The sequence below is a fragment of the Cyclopterus lumpus genome, chromosome 1 (genome assembly GCF_009769545.1).
Source record: "Cyclopterus lumpus isolate fCycLum1 chromosome 1, fCycLum1.pri, whole genome shotgun sequence".
Lineage (NCBI taxonomy): Eukaryota > Metazoa > Chordata > Actinopteri > Perciformes > Cyclopteridae > Cyclopterus > Cyclopterus lumpus.
Window position 1 is genome coordinate 2,282,149 of NC_046966.1, and position 22,350 is coordinate 2,304,498.

The window sequence follows — 22,350 nt, forward strand, 5'->3', positions numbered from 1 at the left end:
CCTGGTGGCGTTGTTGGATCCCGTTCATGTCCCCCTCCCTTAAGGCCCTGCCACATCGTGGAGGTTGATTGAACTGGTCGATATGTGGGCGGTCCTGCTTTAGTCAACCACTCCCAACAAAGCTCTGCGCTTTTCACGGTAAGAATTATCCGTGATGTTTTCAAGCTTGACAAGAGGATTTCTTTTTGCACCGTTCAGCTAATACAGAACAATAATTCTGGCTTTGAATTCATGACAAATAGCCCTAGACTTGCTGCTCCAACTGATCAAAAATGCAGGCCTCACTAACAGCTCTGACATGAGGCTGGTTATGAATAGCAATGATTTCCATCTGCGAGTATAAATCGTAAATAAATGAAATTTCTTTTCTCAGAGTATTCGTTCATGTTGCATGGAGATCTTAGCAGTTGTTTGAAGTGCAGGGATCCCTCTCAGTGCTCATTGTCTAAGTGTTGAGAGTGATGATTACTTAATTGCTTGAATACTCATATGTTATTCATATGGTAACTGCTGCAGAGGGAGGAAAAGGTTCCTGTCTGTGAAGCTGAGTTAATTGGGTGTGAAGGCTGTTTTCTTATGACAGCGTTACAAAGGTCAAAGGTGTCCCTGCTGTGTGCCTCGCCGGTTAAGTGTTGGTGGAACTCATGCACGAGCAAAGAGCTTTTGCTTTCACTAAGTGCCTCTGTTCTGTAATGTGCTCTTCTATCCAAATGTGATTTGGTGACAGAACTAGCAAATGATGATTATCACAGAAGTTCAATGTGCATAAGCCCCCCCCCCCCCCCCCCCCCCCCCCCCAATGGCTTTTACTCTTGAACCAGCCCTGTGCCAAACAACATACATACTCCCAATACAAATGATTGAATGGCTTATAAGATTAAAATGCACAGCAATTAAACTGAACAACTTGACTTCATGAATTTGACATGTTATTAATGTTTCATATGCCTTTTTTCTACTATGGTCTTTTCTGTTGGGTGATAAGAGGCAGTGGAATGTCAGCAAAGACTGAACGAGTGTGCTGCACAGGTCTAGACTGAGACCTGAATCCTGGTCCTATCTACCCAAACCCAACCCGAGGACAAGGCTTTAGTTTCTTATTTTTTTTTTCTTCAAGGACAAAGCTACTGAATACTACATTTGCTTATTTTGGTGAAGATTAACACATATAGCAGCTAGTTATCTTAGCTCAGCACAGAGAACTGAAATGGCGAGCCTGACTGTTATACAGTCTGAATGTGTACGCACATAAACATTATGTTCCATTTGATTAATCCATACGAAAGAAAAGTGTATAAACAATGTTTTATTCCTTGGCTGCTGCCTAGCAACTCCTGGAGGACACAGTAAGTTACTGCTCTCCAAGAGAAGACTATAAGCATATGTTAAACACTTTATAATGTTCAACTATCCCTTTAAAAAGATAAGGCCTTCAACATGATGCGCTTGGGCACTCTTCAGCTTTCAACTATCTCCGATATTAACCCACTGGCATCAGTAATAGATGCTAAAAGCAACGTAATATTAAGAGTGAGAAGTTCTCTAAGGGAGAGGTGGTCAAACAAACACAGGATTTTCACTCAGGGGACTGTCATTGTGTCCTGAATCCTGGGAAGCCAAAGCCAGGTGACTTTTACTGACGATAAGATACAATGACACTACATTGTATCTTATGACTTTTTGTTGTCTAGATCTAACTGCCACCATTTTATAACTCTCTCTGTGTTCACAATGTTAACCACACGGAAACCTGCATCAAGATACTATGCAAAAGAGCAGAGGTTAGATCAGATTGAAGCCTTATGATTTCTTCTAATAGATTGAAGTGGTGTAGTTCATTGTCATTAGTGGAGAAGGGTGGTGGCTTTAAAGAAGCAACTGAAGGGTGAAGATGGGTGCCGTCTCTCTCAAAAAGTAGGTTTCATTTACCTTCCAATATTTATTGTAATGTGTTTACATTTCCCTCAGTCTGTTATTTGCCCATGTGGAGATATTGAGCCACAGTTGGAGCAACACCAAACATTCAGGATACAAGTCAGAGCGTATCCATACTGTTTCCAAAGTCGGCTTGTGTAGCTGAATATAAATGTGCAAATCTATATAGTCTCTTTTGATCTGACTTCTGTTGTACATTTCTGTAATGAAATGTAATAAAATCAAACCGTGCAAAAACTGTGTCAGTGGAAGCCAACTTGAACCTGTTTTTTTATCACTTTCAGCTTGCATTGCGGCGTCTCTCTGTACCTCGTTCCTCCACCTGACATGCAGGTCTATTGGTAACCTGCACCAAGGGTTAGAGTATGTGTTCAGGATTTTAAGAGGCCTGTAATACATTGTATCGGACTCCCAAGGTGAAAGGAAGCGACAGGGGCTCAAGATTAATTGAAGCCACAGTATAATGAGGCGGCTCTAAAACTTCCCCGCTGAATAAAGACAAATGGCTATTGTTTGTGCCACCTTTGCTATTTTGCATTAATAACTTCAATAATTCCTTTTAATGTCCGAGTCTCATCTGTCACAGCCAGAGACGACAGAAACAATGTGAAATAAACTGTAATTGAGGGAGGCTTTTATGAAGTGACAAGGTCTTTTCATACTCTCGTGGAAGTAATCCCAAGCAGGGAGAGCAATGGTGGAGGATCCGAGACGACAATGCTGTTCTCACACTGGAGAAAAGTCTTTCATTGAGGACAACAGATATCTAGCCTAGCGTCACAGTGATGCGCTGGGCTCAATGCACATTTGCATGCAGGATTCTTGTGCACGAGCCATCAAATCAAAGATTTTACTTGTCAGGGACAAGACCATCACTCTGGTGATAATTGAAGTCCCAATCAATAATCTCTGTAACTGCTCCATCGCCCTCGGATATATCATGCCTGAGTGTACAAGGTGAAAGGCATCCCATGGAGGCTGAACCAACAACACTCAAGTGCAGTAATCGGCCGACTGCAGCAAATAAGTGAAGACTTCAGCACATAATCAATCTATACTCCTATTATTACCGGACGCAACATTAACCTTAAACCTGCCGTAAACGATTTTTGACCACTTGGGACATGCACAATGCTGAAAACAACATATTGACATATTGTCTATGAGCTTATGAAGTTGATATGATCAAATATTGGCTCTTTATTTTGCTAATAATGTCCAGCAGCTTTTATTTACAGATGATATTTGTATCGTCAGATGTAAAGTACTGTATTATTTTTTTTTATATCAGGAAATAGGAGCTATTTATTTCAATACCTTCTTATTAATAGCAATATAATGTTTTCGTCTGAATATGGGCGACCCGATAGACGAGTGGTTTGGTGCGCAGACCGCGCAGAGAGTCCATGGATCGGGTCTGTGTCTGTACTACAAACGTCTTCCCACTTCATCTTAAAGTCTGTGTTTCCTCTGAACTGTCAGTGTGGCTAGAGACTGGCCAGTAATACAACTCATGGAGTCTAACATCATGGAGGCAAGGCAGCATTTCTATGTGAGCGCTTTAAAGCTGGCATAATCAATATCATGTTTAACATATTATAAAACAATGGCTCAAATGATAGACAAAAACAATGTGACAATGTGTGAAAGGGGTCATCATAACAACAAGGCAATATGTCAATGTTGTGCTCACAGTTTGCTCCTTAAGTGGCCAACAAAAGGCAGTTTAAGAGCCTGTGTCCACGTAGCGTCTGAGCACTAGCGGAGCGAGTGTCTGCGCCTGGAGAAAAAGTGCTGACACTTTTGTTCTTTCTCAGTACCCCACTTTTTTTTTTCTGGCCACTTTCTCGTGGAAAACCTCTAACCTTTTCAGAAAAGTGCTGGTGATGTTACGGTGGAATGGAAAAGGAGCTTGTTTTCTGTCCTTAGTGTCATACGTCAGACAGACAATATCGTAACGAAACAAGAGAAGCAGATTGGTTGAGCGGACTCTGAACGTTGCTGGTGACTGTATGATGTCGTCCCCGTAGGTCTTTCATCACCTTTTGTCTCATAGCTGTCAGATTGAGTGGTGACATACAACAGTATGAGGTCAATCCTCTGGGTTGATACTCGGTTAAAAATGTTCTCAAATAGATAATAGCCCGACTAGATTAGAAGAGGAGGGATGCTAGTCCATCACACCACCGTACACCGGTTATTGTCAAGATATTGATGTCATAGAAACATAAAAGTTTGGATAAAATGCTGGGACGAAGTGCTTCCCAGCTTCCTGCCAGAAAAAGACTAGCAGATCATCTAAACCCAGCCCAAACAGATCATCTAAACCCAGCCCAAGCAGATCATCTAAACCCAGCCCAAACAGATCATCTAAACCCAGCCCAAGCAGATTATCTAAACCCAAACAGATCATCTAAACCCAGCCCAAGCAGATCATCTAAACCCAAACAGATCACCTAAACCCAAGCAGATCATCTAAACCCAAACAGATCATCTAAACCCAAACAGATCATCTAAACCCAGCCCAAGCAGATCATCTAAACCCAAACAGATAATCTAAACCCAAACAGATCATCTAAACCCAGCCCAAGTAGATCATCTAAACCCAAACAGATCATCTAAACCCAGCCCAAGCAGATCATCTAAACCCAAACAGATCATCTAAACCCAAGCAGATCATCTAAACCCAGCCCAAGCAGATCATCTAAACCCAAACAGATCATCTAAACCCAGCCCAAACAGATCATCTAAGCCCAAGCAGATCATCATCTTTGGGGGGAGTTTCTCCAATGTGAGGTCCCGGGACAGAGGAAGTCGGATGTGTACAGATTGTAAAGCCCTCAAAAATAAACTGAATTGAATTGAACTCAGTCTGCAGAAATTGTTTTGGCATTGCAGGTTTCTTGAATCCACGGAATAAGTTGAATGTCAACGTTTCTGAACCAGAAATATGTTTCATGGATATGTTTCATAACAGCCTTGTATCAATGAATGCATAAACGCACAATGTCACGAGGTTAACACTGCAAAATGGGTGCTTAGGTTAAAAAAAGATTGTACTTTAAATTAAAAATAATAACTACATGTAACACGTAAATACTGTGAAATAATAACAACTGCCACTTATTTATACACCAATCATAATAACGTTATGTAACGAGCGCAGAGTGAACTTTTGATTTCACACCGTCCTGTGTTTGATTGAACCGTACACATACCTCCCTCCCATCTTGATGTTCTTGTTACTTTATCACATTATTATATCACGTAACATTCGCTTAATATATTATATCACTAAACATCGACATTCATCTGGGGTTTGCTGAAACCTGGTGCCATATTTCTTTAATGCCAATGGGCTGCCTAAACCACTTCATCTGAAGATCATACAAATTGCTTGTATCACTCCGTCATTGCTCAGGAAAACTTGCACAGACAACTCGAGTTAAATTGTTTCGGTAATAACTTTATTGTCAGCTAAGTTCGGCTCGTTTGATGTCTGATTTCCTTTTAGCAATGTCAACTCATTCCAAGATCTTAACAATTTAACTTAAATAAGAAATAAACTGGAATGCCAAAACATATGTATAGAACAAGAGCTTTTCATACCTGAAAGTCGTCTCAAGTTTTCCATATCTCATTGGACTCAAATGACATTGCAAATTAACAAATGTGTTTTTGTTTATTATACAGCACACAAGTGCATATGAATTGAATTGCACATGTGCATATCCGGGTGTGTGCATATGCTTTTCAGACTCGCCGTATGTTATGTGGAAGTTGACATTAGTGTTATGATTGCTGCTGCTGGACTTATGAGTGGAGGAGAAGAAGGAAGAGTGGCTCTCTAACCTCTAAGTGAGCTCCTATACTTTGGTGCTTTTGCAGCGAGCATCATCTTCAGTCCACAGAAAGGTCATGACCCAGAGAACAAATGTGTTGATGTACAAAAATACATTTATTTGAAACAATTTCAAAATGACAGTTTCCTTACCATAGAAATATTGAAATAAAGATGAAACAGAACATTACTGATGACGCATGCATTGTAGATTGTTGTGCACTGAAGAACATTGCTATGCCTTCTGAAATATGACCAATGCAAGAATATCTTTCAATTTTCAAGTATGGATCCCCACGAATACCTTGTTCTTATAGTAGAGTGTGGCATTGAAGATACCAGAAGAGGCAGCAATTTCACGCGATCAAAGTGGATATTGAATGGACAATGAGGCAATCACCCAACATGTATGAATGTCTTTTACTGGGGATAGTTCCAATACTTCTGAGCAAAAATGAAGTACAACATTTGTAACGCTATTCTTCACTTTCTTTTCAGACTTTAATGGAGTTCCAAATTCTTACCCAGCTACAGATACAAAGCATTATGGCCTGGCTATGAACCGGTCTAGTCCTCGTACATTCTTTACAATATCAAAGGGTCCAAGAGGGAAAAAAATAATAAGAAAAAAATACAATAAAAGTATTATTTGAGTTGCACACAGCCCAAACTTTGTGATAGTTATTTGACTGTTTCTCCTAATACTGTTTTGCTAAAAGGAATCGGAAAACAAAGTGAAAATCCAAATACTTTGCTCATGACATGAGTTGAAAACAACACAACAAGCTCTAAAACAATCTTCCTTCACTGTGTATTCTGTCTGCAGTAACAAGGCTCGGCATGGCTGTTGGCTTTGTGGGGGGAACCCTTTGTTTGGGGTAATGCATGTGTGAAGTGACAGCCTCTAACTTTGTGCACTGTTCCCCCGTCCCTCTCGCTACTCCTCGTGCTCTTTATTGGAGCTGAGCATTGTGGGAAAGCTCTGCACGGGGCATCCTCTGCTGAGCTTTCCAGCTTCCTTTTGATTATCATCATGCTGGATACCAGGAGGCTGACGGGGAGACAACCCGTGGCCACTCAGCTTCTGTAGTCCTGGATGGACAGTTGTATGCTGGGAGAACGATGCCCCCTCATTTAAAACTAAACGGTGAGCAGTGAGTCAAGAGTCGGCTTCTTAAGAGAAGCCTGTCGGCACCAGGACGGGTGGACTCATTACCAGCCAGATTGTACGGTACCTGCTGTTTGCACTGCTTTTGAGGCCACGAAACCCGTGCTAAAAATAAGGCTTGTGACTCTAAAAGCATATGCCAAGGGTGAAATGCTTAAATAAAGTAGTATGCAGATATTGAGCATGACATCTGCCCCCTTTGTTAGTCAAATGAGCCTCTTTGCAGAAAAAAAACCAATTCGCTAAGATCAGCGCTGATAGCCACTGCACAGATTAGTGCACCGGGGGGAATTCACAAAGAATGGACTGCGGCCCTTGAACGCATCGTGAACACTGCATCACTTGCAACCGCTGTCTGCCCGGACCCGAGGTTCGATTCCCTCAAGATGGTGACCTAATGATATCGCAGCACAAATACGACCGTAACGAGTGCAGCTCGCCCATATTCACGTAGCCTGAAGCCAACGCATCGCCTGTGACGGGTGGCAGTCTGAGCCCGGAAACAACCCAACGGTCCATATTCATGTAGTCTGAGAACCGGAAACAACCCAACGGCCCATATTCATGTAGTCTGAGAACCGGAAACAACCCAACGGTCCATATTCATGTAGTCTGAGAACCGGAAACAACCCAACGGTCCATATTCAGAGCTTGTTCGAGGCATGCCGCGATCTCTGACTGTGGTCCAGGTGTGCCATGACATCTAAATGAATAAAGCTCCCCGACACGTCATTGTTAAAGACAAGATTTAAATAATTAATGAAGTTATGCTATGGTGCCTCGTGCATGGATGCGCACGGCGTCTTTCTTAATTTCTGCTGCCATGGGATCACTGAAGGTAATTAATAAACTCAAAATAATTCTCAAAATTAGAATGTGGAATTCATATTTTCCTCATTAATGTTGCATCATTTCATCCACCCGCATATGTGTGCTCTACAGCGCAGAGCTGTATATGGGGCACAGTGTATATGGCCTCACAACCGACTTATTGGCCTCAATAGATTAATACTTTGCCACATAATTGGAATCAGATGCAAAAAAAATGGCTAACTGCACTCTGCAAAACTGTATTGACTTTATTTGTGTTTCTAATAATTTACTGAGTAAGACTCATACCTCGAGTTGGGGCAGATGAAGGTTGCAAGTGACGGGCAATTTATGTTGATATCAGCGCCCGCAATTGTGTATTTTTTTAGATGTTTAAATGAATAGAAATATTACAATCTTCATATTTAGAGACAATATTCAAGTTTTAGTTTTTTTGAAATGAAAGTAAATGCTTGTGAGACAATTTTAGCCATCAAATATAAAACACTTTGAGAAACACTGCACTTATGGGTTCATTCTAAGTTACTGTTATATCCATGTATGGACAAAGAGCTATTTATGATATTCTATTTTCAATATAACATGAGCAATGGTAAAATATTTATACCCTGTAGGCTTTCTGAGCGATGGATTCAGAAGCTGTAGGTGTCGCATGTGGAAGTCACCTGTATTCATAAATAACTAAAACATTCATATTTGTATTCAGATTGGTATTTTGCCAAACAGAAACATAATCTATAATAGAACCAGCTGTCAGAAGCCAACCTTGTACCTACTGATGTTTTAGAGGATGCACACATAACCGTTAATATCACCATTAGTTTTTTGGAATGGACGTCATCATGGTTCTCCCATCACTTGAATATTGGGAATTTGATCACTGGTAGCCACAATAGAATAAATATTAATAATAACTGATACAGCTTTTGTATTGAGGCCAAATAGGAACTACCAGAGCAAATGGCAAGTAGTGTTTAATTCAGGTAGTTTAAAAACTGTCATCTGTGTAAAAATGTCTGACCATCTATTGTATATCCCTAATGCAAATATAAATATATTGAATATGTTGATCTTATGCATTTCACTCCCAAGGAAATGGTGGGAAGTTGAATCTGTTTTATGCCAACACAGATCTAGCTGCATTAACATACAAACATTTTCCTACGAGATACATATCGAGATACATATCGCAGGAACTGAGGAAGATGAGAGCAATACGGAAGTCGTTCTGGCTCTTCCGATGAATGATTAGAAAATAACTATTTACAACACTTGCTTATCTACAACACAGAAATTGTGTCCTCAATAAGAACATGCACAAGTCAAGGACCTTAGTCAAAACAAAGTCGATTTTTGACTTTTTAAACACACTTTTCAAAATAAACAACAGACAAATCCTCTGTCGCTGCCTTGGTACTCCGACTACGAGCATGTAGAAAGTAATAATATATACATTGAACAGAACTGATGATAATATTGTATATTTCGATAATATTCCCTGTTTGATTAAAGACTCAGACATTATAGTCTTCATATAGGCAGAAATGACTTTCAAAGCAAACTGTACACAACGTTTCATAGGTTTTGACGAAAGATATTTCACTCTGCAAATGAATGTCGTTATAGATCCACAACACTGAACACATTGTTTGCCAGTAATTACAATGATCTCATTGAGTAACTTGACGCTTCCGGCATGGATGTTGTTGAACGAGGCATCCGTGCAAGTCTGTATAAATGAGGTCCCTTAGAAAACTATTAACATCAGCTGTGTTGAGAATTACAAAACAGAAAAAGAGAACCCCCCCGACACTGTAACACTTTGCTCTGTACATGAACCGCCGCTCCGGCTTCACACGCTCGTACAGTTTGGAATCTCCCTCGTGCTCTCGCAGGCATTTCCAACTCCTCCTGAGCAGACATGGATGAAACAAAGGAAGGAAAACAAGAACAAAGATAGTTAGTTCTGTGTTGGCACTTTGATGCCCGAGACATGAATACCTTCTTTGACATTGACGCCTCGTGTTCATTTCTGAAATGTTATTTTATCAAAGGCTGTGAAACTGTGAAATAGAATAGAAGTACGAAAGTGGGACATTACTATAATGTGCTTTTTTTTATTCTGACACCTTTATGACAGGCTTTTTACACATTGGTGGGCGTGACGGATGAAAGAAACAAAAATGCTAAATTCAGCCCCTGCAAATATTATATGTCTAGGGCTTTTATTGTGAAGGGTAAGAATATGAGGAGCTGATCTGGTCTTTCTGCTTTCAATTTAAATATAGGTTGCAACTCAACCTGGTGCTGAAAACATTGTTCTGAAAATAAATTAATTTATGAAGTAATATTTGCATTATGTGGGAAAGTTCTGATGACAAAAAAATACATTAATGTCCGAATTAATCACATGAAGGCCTTTAGTTGAACACTCAGTTTTACACATGTATGAACTATTTGAGTCAAGTAAGAAGCTGCTCATATTTATGACTAAATGAATGAAAGAATCAATGCCACAGTCTGATTTTACACATGTGATGTGAACGATCCACACATACCTTCCAATGCACACATAAATAAATTACGATTTATATAAATGTAAAATAAAAATCACAAATACATTTCTGCATTTCTATGTGGATTCTTCTATTTGTTAGTGGATTGCTTCACAGGCTGAAAATGAGGGCGACATCTGATTGGCTACAGATAGGTCTATGTTAAAAAATAACTTAAAAAATCGTTCTCTCCTGACTGGAAGTGCAATACCAAATCACTGGAGTACGCCTTTTAATGTATTGTGCCTTCTCTGGTGGCAAATCATTATTACCAAATAATTTTCTTGATTTATCAATTAATTGTTTTGTCAATAAAATCGTAGAGAACACAGAGAAATGCTAATGCCCAAGTTGACATCTAAAGGTAAAATCTCCATAACACTAATGGTCAAAAGCTCCATCCGGTACCTTTCATTTTTAAATATACTATTGTTACTCGAAGTCTCATTTATACTACTTTTAATTATTGTCTTTTTTGTCCCTGAAGCTTTTGAGCAAAATGTGTTAAAGCAATCACGTGATTGTTTTGTTTCTATTCACAGTTTTTACAGTGTATGTTTTACATTTAAATTGTATTCAGAGTTCCATAATTCTTTGTACCTTCTTAATATAGCCCTCTAGCCACCATTTATTACCACCTTTTTCTATCCAGTATTGGCAACAACCTCCTGTACCATCATCAGGTCAAGCTGCAGCAGGATTTCATAACTGACTATTACGACTACTCTGTGGATGATTACAGCTTGTATGCAATTTATAACAATGGGCATTTAGCTGAATGTAAATATTCAGCTGGAAATACAGCAACACACTGATGATCTTGGTGCTTGAGGGTGTTATTCTGACTCTTAACACAGAGAATCAGAATCAGCTCTCTGAGCCAGATGACCTGTTCTGCTTTATGTTGGTAAAAATATATGTGCATCATGTGAGGTCAGAGCATGCAACATTCAGCCATGTTTCTTTCTTTGTGCTGGAATGAAATCATATTTTTAAATAAGTCATATTCTTACCAAATAGTTAAGTGATTAAGGCCGCGGTCTCTGTGCACCTGCTGGCTTATTGAATCCCGAGGCCGCATGCTTAAAGATGTATATTTGATTAAATATTCATTGTTCTCAGTACAACAAGTCTTGCTGGAATCTATCCTTCACTAAGTTGAAACCCGACCAGCACTGTCTCTAGCAAGCGGCTGCTTTCGACCTCTCCTCACGATTAACAATGCTGGAAGGTGATTAAGTTGCCAACTTTTTGTTTAGAATTATTCAAATTCAATAGCTAAATTGATGTCTTGGGCGGTGAAGCTGCATACATTTATTCAGCCTATTCTAACTTTACTTCTAAAACCATCCTCCCAATTATGTTCTGCATCAGTCCAGACCAGAATCCCTCTCAAGAAACGGTCTTCACAACGCCAGTGGGCCGTTTGATTCCACACATCAGTCACCGGAATATGATATAATATACAGTAGCTCCTCACTTACGTTTGACCCTGGCATCCAGTTCTTTCTCCATGAGCTCTTTGGATGTGGGGAACTCACTCAGAGTGATTTTAGGCGTGCTGTCGCCCTGGCCCACCGAGCCGATCATCTCCTGCTCCTTCTCCTGGTTCACCTCAGCGTAGATGTTGATCCAAGGTATTTTTCTAAAGATTGACAAAAGAAGAGAGTAACAAAGGACCCTCAAGACAATGTTAGAATCTATCTAGTGGCTATTATTTTCATTACAAAAAATATATATACATATATATATATATATATATATATATACATATAATCTTTCTTATGTACAATATGTACAGCATATCTCAATAACTAATCCATAATTACCAGTAAAAAATGTATATTTTCCCATCTGCATTTGTTACACTTAATATACATCTTTATTTAGTCACTATCCAATTTATTTCCAATTACTATTCATTTTGGTTATTAATTGCTCTGTTTTGTCAACTGTGAGATTTCTTGAAAAATGCATGCTCTTTAGACTAATGGGCAAAAATTCATATCCATAATTAATGAAAGCTTTTCCATTTCCCTGCAACTCTCCAAGAGAATCATTTTGAGTATGAATAATTTATTCAGCAAATAACAGCTCCGGCACAGCAACTGCATATTAAATCATTTGATGGTCGTTTTCTCCACATTTTATCACTGATTTCTGCATGAGCCTCAGGCAGCGGAGTCCTGAGAGAAGTCCTCTAGGGGGACTTGTCCAATCAAATCTCCAAACACGACTGATGGGTTTGGTCCAGACCCTGCTCATCTGATATCATCAATAATATAATACAATATGGTAATAGATATGTATACTGGTGTTGGAAGTGCAGCAGGTGGAATTAATCATACAGGTGGGTACCTCTTGAATTTGTAGATGAGGAACACTGCTAGGCCCAGGAACACCACTGAGAGGAGCATCAGCATGGCGGAGCTGCTGTGTCTGGGGTTGGAGTCCACCAACGGTGCTGCGGGAGCGGCAGAGAGGACAGGTTCGATGCTGCTCTCATTACACATGCTTCAATGATGCTGTCTGCCTCTTGCTTTGGTCTGAACTTTGACCTCAAACTGCCCAGACTAGCTGTTTGGGTGAATGCGATGTACATGGATGTAGGCCTGAATAATCCCTGACAACACGTTAGGTATGTGAGAACGTGTGTGCCCTGTAAGGACAATACCATTCCCAACTAACCAAGCTGACCACTGTGTCATAGTCATGTGTAATGGCCACTGTCTCTGACAATAAGTCAAGTCAATTAAGCAATATAAAACAGAAGGGATTCCAACAACCCGTTTCAATATTTTACTTTGGATTTTGCTAGTTTATCCTGAGGGCGTATCTGGTCTATTTACATAGAAATGGTATTGTGGTGTATTCAAAGGTAACTTCATGTTTTCAGTAGCTGTGTTTCCATTTAATTCACAAGCACATTTTAGCAAACCTTGGACATATTGCAAAAAAAGGTACAAATTCAAATACAAATTTGGCCCATTTCCATCAGTTGGTTTGGAGTAGAAGAAGATGTTGCAAACCAGAAACAAAACAAGTTGCCTTGGCCATCTTACCCATCTTGAGAGAAATGGAAGAGGCATTTTTTTTAATTTTTTTTTGTGAAAGATTTTTTTCTCTTTTGTTGTGAGTTTTTCATATTTTTTATACAAACAAAATATACACTTACATTCACCTCAAACAAGAAGCCAACAAAAAGAGCACTTACAATGATTAAGTGCTCTAAGGCATCCACCTTAAATTCCTGTCATTATTTTTTTTTATAATTTATTTTCATCTCCGTCTTCGGAGGGAAATCGCGGAGCCTTGTCCGATGTTTCCGTGCTCCCCCGGAGCCCTTCGGCTCAGAGACAGCGGTGCGTATGCTGCTGACCTTTCTCAAGCAGCTTGAAGGCTTTTTAGACCTTTTCTTGGGAGGTGAAATATAAAGAGGGATCCTGCTGGGTACACCTCCAATGTCATTAGAGTGCAGCACACCACAGAATGTCACGGAGCAGCACATGCCGGGCTGTTAATGCTGAGCACTTTGAGCTCAGGACAACTCATGGCTGTGTGCCTCCAGAGACTGTGTGCCTAATGAAACCGGCCGAGCAGTGATACAGTGTAACTATATCTGTCCAGCAGTGGGACACAGGAGTGGGTGAGGCCTACCAATAACAATAAAAAAAGCAGAGCTGTGCACAATCAATGTGCCTCAGTGAATCCAGCATTGATTGGATACTTACAACAGCATCATGAAGTTTTTCCAATGCCCGCCGACCATCCCAATTTCAGCCTTCAAGGACTCTTTCAGCAATTCTGAATTTGTACTTTCTGCCCTTAAAGTGTAAATTGTTCTTTCTCAAGGTCTAAATACTCAACATAACTATGCTTCGTGTAACACCCATGTTGTGGTTGGATGGTGATTCAAATAAGAGAACAGATGTTCAGCTTTTGTATGGCAGTCATAAAAGATCGTCTCAAGGAGATCCCCTTGAAATCCAACCCCCCCCCCCTTACTCCCCGGTGTTCCCGTGGATATGAGGCAGACTGACAGGAAGTGTAAGTGATGGACCCAAAGAACAACTCTTGCTGTCAAAACATGCCTATTACAGTTCTATCTCATGTCAGTGCAAAGTGAATAACAGTAAATGATCAAGCCTGATTGAAATTGGACGTGCAAGTTGAATTATTTATGGTTGATAACTTCATGGCAGTAATGCTTCTTACCCAGTGTTAACTGTGTGTTGTACACAATCACCCTCACGCCCGGCTTGAGCTCGAACTCTACCAGATTTTGGTTCAGCGCGCTCACGATTATATCGGATACCTGTTGAACACAAACAACAAGGTGTTTGACAGGCAAAGAGCGATCTTCTCAGAAATTCATCAATTTTTTAATGTCACGCATACCTGCTCCAGCACCTCCTCGCTCTTTTTCTTGCCCTCTGATTGGTTCTTGTGCGGTAACAGGAAGAGCTCGGCAGCTGTTGGAACGCCGGGGAACACGGCGACCAGAAGCTGCTCCTCTGGGAAGTCAGACACCTGTGACAAGGCAGAAGAAAATGACCTGTGACAAATAGCTTCATGTATTAAAAATGCGTGGCTTTGTTCTGTGCCCCTTATTAGTCACATGATGACATCATTCAAGTTTTGATTTGAGCATGAAATACATGTACTGCATTTGCACTGCCGCTCAAACATTCCCTGCTGTAACTTTGTGTTACATTTCCAACAGCGAAAATTCCAATCCCAAAGATATGAGAGGAGAGGATGTTTTTTTTTTTACCATTGCTTTGGTTGATACACAAATATTCATGCAGAGAAAGGCTGCTCCAAGCTGCAGGTCGGTGGGGGCCCTCCAGAACCGGAGCTGTGCGAGAGCAAACATACCGGTGCCGACAAGAACAGAATCATTCTGTTGCAATGGATGTCGGCGGGCGCCATTTTTGTTGGACGCAGTCGCCACAGAAGGCGGGCCCAAAATTACAAATTTGCCTCAGAGGGCTTTACAATCTGTACACATACGACATCCCTGACCTTTGACCTCACATCGGATCAGGAAAAACTCCCCAAAAATAACCTTTGACAGGGAAAAAAGTGAAGAAACCTTCAGGAGAGCAACAGAGGAGGATCCCTCTCCCCGGATGGACAGAAGCAATAGATGTCATGTGTACAGAATGAACAGAGTTACAACACATTCAATGAATATGAAAGAAATGTATGAATAATCAGTATTCATGGACCACGATCCAGATTTCCACAATCGATGAAACAGAAGGAGAAAGAGAGGAAGAGGATTTGTAATCTTTTATTTATTGTTGGAGTTGTGTTTAGAGCATTTACATGACGATTATATGTTCTTGTAGCACTGTTTTTTCTAAATTTATCTGATTACCAACATTGTTTATTACTTTCTTATATTACTGTGTTATATAATTCCCCTAATTAGGGGACCCTCGTGTTCAACTTGGTCATATTTGCAGAAATGAGACTTGCTCCATCCAAAGTGCGATGAATGGCGTCTCTTCTCATCAGATCATGCCAGTTATTTATGTAGCCCACATTGTTTGCTGGGCACCATCTCGACAACCAGCGGTTGAATGATGACATGCATCATACATCATTTATTAAATTTGGGAGAGGGCCAGAGTAAATTCTGGAGTCCGGCATTGTCTTGGCATAAGTACACACTTATTCCACATTAGTTTTAGTGACCTCCGACTGGTGTAGTCGGGAGTCATTACCGCAGGCGCTTTACATAGAAATGCAAGAAGTAGATCCATACCTGTTTAGATTACAGACTAAGTATAATTTTCCATAACATTCTTTTTTTGTATCCTGAGAGAGTACTTCAGTGGTTGTATATTCAGCACCGAAACTAAAAAAGCAGCAAGGGTGCAGACATTATAGATCATCTTACTATGTTTCCAACCTTTTCATAAATATTTTGAAACTTGAAAAATGCACTGAATCAAACACAAGTTTGCACGTTAATATTTTGCTGCGATGGCAAAGACAGTCTTGAGGTTTGCAAGTTGGATCACCAAATGAAAAAGGATAGTACCACGATATTGTATCGATACATGAACGCCAAGTATTGTTCTCTGATTAAATTACTATATATATATATATATATTAATATATTAACTAAAGTATCTTTGAGTATTTTTAAAATTACTTATTCAATAAAATGTATTGTTATTATTATTATTATTATTATTATTATTATTAATAATATTGAAATTAGGAATGTCTGGATTAAAGGATCAACTGAAAGATGCAATATATATTGTGTCCTGATTACTGCATTGAGGCATTTGTTTATGTGTGTTATATTAAAATGCATTAAACATTTAATTTTTTCAGGTGAAACCAACACTCCAAATATTGCTTTAAATCAGCAGTGAGGGAGCATTTTGGATATGAAGTACCAGGGAGTCATGATTGGCTGATTAATTACACAGTTTAACCATCATAGTGTTGTTGCTGATTGTCATCGGCCTAGATTTAGCAACTTTCTAGTTGCTGGTCATATAACGATGCATTATGAACAATAAGTCCATGTTGAAATGGAGGAGAGCTCGTAACCTTAGTAACACTGAGCAGCAGCTGTAGTTATAACGGACCTCATATAGAGGTTCCATTTAGTTACATTGTGATGCGTTCAAGCTCCAGTAGTAGTAAATTACAACATTATAATGATGTAAAATTCAATGTGGATTAAATGTAATCTTGTAAAATTTAGTTTTGGTGAGAAACTTGAATAAATCCAGTGGTTTTAAGAAAATGTTTTCACAGCACTTTAATATAGATATTAGAGACAAATTATGACCTCAAATACAATCTGTTATTTCCTAATCATTTGTATTGTGTGTTTTTCCCTGTCAAAGGTTATTTTTGGGGAGTTTTTCCTGATTCGATGTGAGGTCCTGGGACAGGGATGTCGTATGTGTACAGATTGTAAAGCCCTCTGAGGATACAACTTGTGATATTGGGCTATACAAAATAAACTGAATTGAATTGAATTGAATGATGGGTAAACAAAGTAAAAGGAATTAGTTGATGATGATCATACATATGTTAGTTCATCGTCTATAATCCTATTATAAATGGACTGAACAGAGATGAACCAAGTGAACACGTACTCTTATTGGATAAAACAAATGTTGACAAACTGCATAACTTGCAGTTAAAAATAGGTAATACATTGCAATATCCCGCAATAATCAGCATATCACAATAACGCAAAATTGCAATAATATCACTGGTGTATTAGGTATTGTTGTCAGGACTCAGCCAGCCGTTCACCCGGTGACACCCGGTACCTCAGAGCGCTGCCAGGGAGCTACGGGCTTGGAGGCGGGGCCAAGCCAGGTGAGCTCCAACTCACACCTGAAGCCACTCAGCTCGTCCCACGGCTGCAGCTCGTCAGCTCGTTGTATTCGGGGAATAAAGATCAGGACTGTCTGTGCTGACGTTGAGAGTTCGTGCCATGATGTCTGTGGACTTTTCCCTCCTCGGGTCTTTGCTGTTTTCCTCGTGTCTTTGCTGAGTATTTTCTTGGATTTTTTGTATAGATTATTTTCTGTTCGACCATCAAGTGGATTACCTTTTTTCCCTTCCCCTGGAGAAGAGGAGTTTTTTTGTGTTTCGTTTGTGCTCAAATAAACTACGCCGTGTGTTCGGCTAAGACTAGAACCTTCCTGTTGTCGTGCGCTTGGGGTCAGAGACAAACCGTAACAATTGTAATTATATCATATTGTGGGGCCTCTGGTGATACCAACCCCTAATAATTACAGTTTTGATAAACAGCAAAAGACATGATATGACCTTTTGGTCCTTGTAATTCCATGTTAGGGTCTTGGAGCACGTTCGCCAGAGCATTCGTGTTTTAACTAACAACCACCATTACTGCAAGGCTGCCGGTGGAGTAACTCTGAACTACTATTTCCCCTCTGGAGAAGAGAGGGAGAAGCAGAGGAAGAGAGAGAGAGATGGAGAGAGGAAGAGAAATACAGAAAGAAAGGGTGAAACACAAAGATAGCAACAGAGTAAGAGATACAAAAAGAAACAATGTTGAATGCATAATGATCTTTATGTCGATGTTAGAGGCCTACTGTATCAGGTATCATTTCTGAGGAAATAACAGAGATCAGTCCGGTCCATAGTTCATATTGTAAAGGCCTGAATATTGTTGGCGGCCAATGTTTCTCAAGTGAATAGTCAGTAATATACCAGTAATATATACCAGTAAAATACCTCCCTTTACATGTTACTGTTATGTGAATGTCACACTACTTTTATACAAATATAATTTTCAAAACATGAAGAGCAACGGCAGCCATGGAAAGTGATCCAGTCTGTAGTCGTGATGGGTCCAATCGTCTGCTAGTGTTGGACCAAAGAATTAATGAAGTACTGGATGGACTGCCATGAACTTTCCTACAGGCATTCATGGTTCCCAGAGAAAGATGACAAATAAAAGTTAATGCACCACTGTTTTGTTTTGCCATGTTCATATTGTGTAGTAAATGGGCTACTACAACATTTCGTTGTGCAACCCTGTGTTGCATAATGATAATAAATGATCCTGGAATCCTTTGGTGATCCCCTGACTCTTTATAACTGTTGTAATAACAGTAAGAACAGCTGTGAAAAACTATGCACTTAAAAATTGTGATTTTTACTGTTCAAACTATCCTATTTCGTAAGATTAATAAACCCTTGACAACCGTTTGGATTATCTTGAGAATACACAATCACAAATCTGAAAATAAGACATTTTGGATATTGATGTCACAGGAAGGCCTTCAGGTTTGTAACCAGATTATTTGGAACAAATAAATTATAATTATTTGGTGGACATTTTCTGTCTTAATCTCAATTTTTAAGGATGCCAAAACCTTACTTTTCCTTCGATAAAATAAGGAAAGTAAATGTTTCTGTTTTTGTTTATCGAAAAAAAAGCCATTCTTGAACCCTCAGCTCTCAATCAGTTTATACGAGCCGAGGAGGCTGAGCCCGGGTGGTGATCACTCTTCATTTTAGAGCCTGTGATGCTTCTTTGTTTTCTCAGTGGCCTGTGTGAACAATGGAGTGGGTAAAGCCAAAGCACATCAATTATCAAGCACAGAAATCACTATTTGAGTACAAAAGTAGTGGACAAATGATAGCCGTGGGCATGACTTACAATGAGAGAAGGCGCGGCAGATGGGGACATAAAGTGAATAGGATGACAGAAGAGGCAATAGCCCCTGCACACAATCAATACACTTTGGCCACGGTTGTTCTCATTGCAATCAGTCATTAGAATAAAACGCTGTTTTGGAGTGCTCTCTTTTGAATCTCTGCAAATCTACTGCTGGATACAAATGTCACATTGTGATGGTACATAGTGTACATTCTAGTGGGATTCGAATAGGGGTGAGCCCTGTGAGATGTACCAGATGCAATGCTATGTGATATTTAGGCAACACTTCATCTGGATAATCAAGTGTTCATCCTCAACAACAAACATGTCTCCAGCCATGCTGGCAGGTCTGGGAGCAGCCCTCTGAGGCTGGACTTGGCACTCACATTTTGATGCTGCAAGAATCCACGTTGTGCAAAGTAAGCGAGCCAAGAAGCGCTATACAGAATAACACTGCCTCCAATCTCTGTTCACTGAAGCCAACACAGTGCTAAACCTAGCATAAGTATTTATAAACTCCTAAAATGACTTCAGAATCCAGATTGTGTTTCAATAATGGTGGTACGTAAATCCTGATATGAGAGTAAGCTAATTATCAACAATACAATTGTTTAACAGAGTGACACTATCGCATAACCGTGCATGAATTACCAATGCGTCGGTCAGATGAGGAAGTATTTTGGTGCCTTTGGGGAAGCAATAAGGAGATGATGGCTTGGTAGCTTGCATTAGTATTTGTAGCCAATGTCTATGTATCGGTCACAAGCCACTTTCTTGTCATGGACTTGCTGCTAACTGGGAGTAAGACAAGTCATTTCCTTCAGCACCAGTTAGTTATATTTTCTAGGTATATAATGGAGCATTTATTGTAGATTATACAGCCTAATATATCGTGCATTACTGAATGCTCTGGTTGTATTTTTGGTCAACTCCAGAAGATATGTGCATGATTTGCACATGTGTTGCCACATTTTAAATACTTGATTTTTTATTATTATTATGCGTAATAAAGAAACTTGTTGTTAAAGAAATTTGTTTCCAGTTTCTAGTATCAGTAACAGGACAAATTACAGTAATTACTTTTGTTTCATCCACCCTTAAAATGTTGAAGCATATGAGTCTGTTTTAATTTACTGTCCCGAGCCACTTTTCATCCCATCTTCAATGTAAAATGTCTGGACAGAGTGAACCAGATTTTTTACTTAAATATTGACATTGGATCAGTAATACTCACAATATGTCAATCACTTTCCACTTAGCTATGAAGCTATCATGACACCAATTCATTATGTGTTGAACATGTGCGACATAGAAATAAGTCTCATCAACTTGAGTGCAATGTATCAGACTCTGGCTTTCTTTCCTCTCCAAATAAAGATAATAATTTATCCTATTCTGTGAATTGTTTTAGTATAACCCCTATTGGTAGGGATTGAAATAAACACAATAGCCAGTGCAAAATAGTATTATTATTTGCACCACATTTACTGCTAAAATCATTTTCTATGTTTTGTTTGATGTTATTATAATTGGCCCTGTATAGCATTGACATTTTTGTATATATATATATATATATATATATATATATATATATATATATATATATACTGAGATATTTCATTGATTAGAATTACAATTCATATTTTACCCACACATCAATTTCAATGTAAGTGATGACGTGATGGAGCTCTTTGTGTTACTATCCCTCCAGCAAGGACAGGCTGTCGGGGGGAACATAGAGAAGTAGATTCTTCCTAAAAAGAGTACACATTTGGATAACTTTGCTTGTTTTCTGGAAGGAGTTCAGATCCATTAGTGCTAGGCTAGGCTAACATTGTAGCTGCTGCTTCAACACTCAAAATAACTTAAAAAAGAATACATCTAGGCATAAATACAGCACGGTGTGATCATTCATAAAGATACATTCATATACACAGATTTCTGACCAGTCTCTTTGAGCTCTGGGTGACCACAGACGGCTACAATATTGTTGTCTTCCATTTCTGATTTAACATGAGGACGACATCAGTGAGACTCTCAGAGCAGAAATGGACTGTACTGTACAGATCTGTTCTAGTCTTCTGACCAATCAAAGCTCTTTAACACTACACGTCATCATTCACCCATTTACACTGATGGGAGGAGCTACCATGCAAAGTGCACCTGTCCATCAGGACTATCTAACATTCACACCCTGATGGGAGGAGGATTTTGGGGTTAAGTGCCTAACCCTAACCCTAAGGACACATCGACATGGGCTAGCGGAGCCGGGGATCGAACCACCGATCCTCAGATTGAAGGACGACCCTGCTATACCGCTGAACCACAGTCGCCCCAGTGTTTCATGTCAAACTGTGTTGGAGGGGTAGTGTTAGAGTTTGTACTGTGGCTAACAGAAGAAGAGTAATACGTTGTTGTTTTACTTATTCTATACCGTTCACCCTGAGGACAAGAGGTCAACAGGTTTAATGTGCAGGCACAAAACTAGGTTTGTTTTGTGTCTCCCCACATACCTCACACACCCGCGCACCACACATGGCTTAGGGTCATCTCAGACTGATAAGGAACTAGACAAACTGTTTTCCTCATTCTGTGTGGGATAACCACTTGCTTCAATAAAAAGGACTGTCTGGAGAATGGCGAGCCAGAGTGTTTTGCAGACGTGCAGAGGCACAGCTCAACATTCTCCTTGCAGCAAGTAAAACCAAGAGCTCGAGTCTGTCATCTGTGGTCATTGGAGTGTGGGTCTGATAATTGAACTAGCGGGGCTTTATCTTTATGGTAAAAACCCCACAGGTAGCCATGTCCCCTCAAATATACATTCTCATACAAATAAACTGCA

General features: G+C 39.7%; 1 protein-coding gene across 1 annotated transcript in view; it reads right to left on the reverse strand.

Moving 5' to 3' along the window:
- Positions 1 to 9,627: 9,627 nt before the first annotated feature.
- sorcs3 (sortilin related VPS10 domain containing receptor 3) overlaps positions 9,628 to 22,350 on the reverse strand; it is a 196,106-nt gene continuing 183,383 nt past the window's right edge. The window contains exons 23-27 of the mRNA XM_034542393.1: positions 14,729 to 14,860; positions 14,546 to 14,645; positions 12,689 to 12,794; positions 11,815 to 11,975; positions 9,628 to 9,686 (exon numbers count right to left, since the gene is read on the reverse strand). Of these exons, the coding sequence (XP_034398284.1) occupies positions 9,628 to 9,686; positions 11,815 to 11,975; positions 12,689 to 12,794; positions 14,546 to 14,645; positions 14,729 to 14,860 (558 nt within the window). The remainder of the gene's footprint in view (positions 9,687 to 11,814; positions 11,976 to 12,688; positions 12,795 to 14,545; positions 14,646 to 14,728; positions 14,861 to 22,350) is intronic.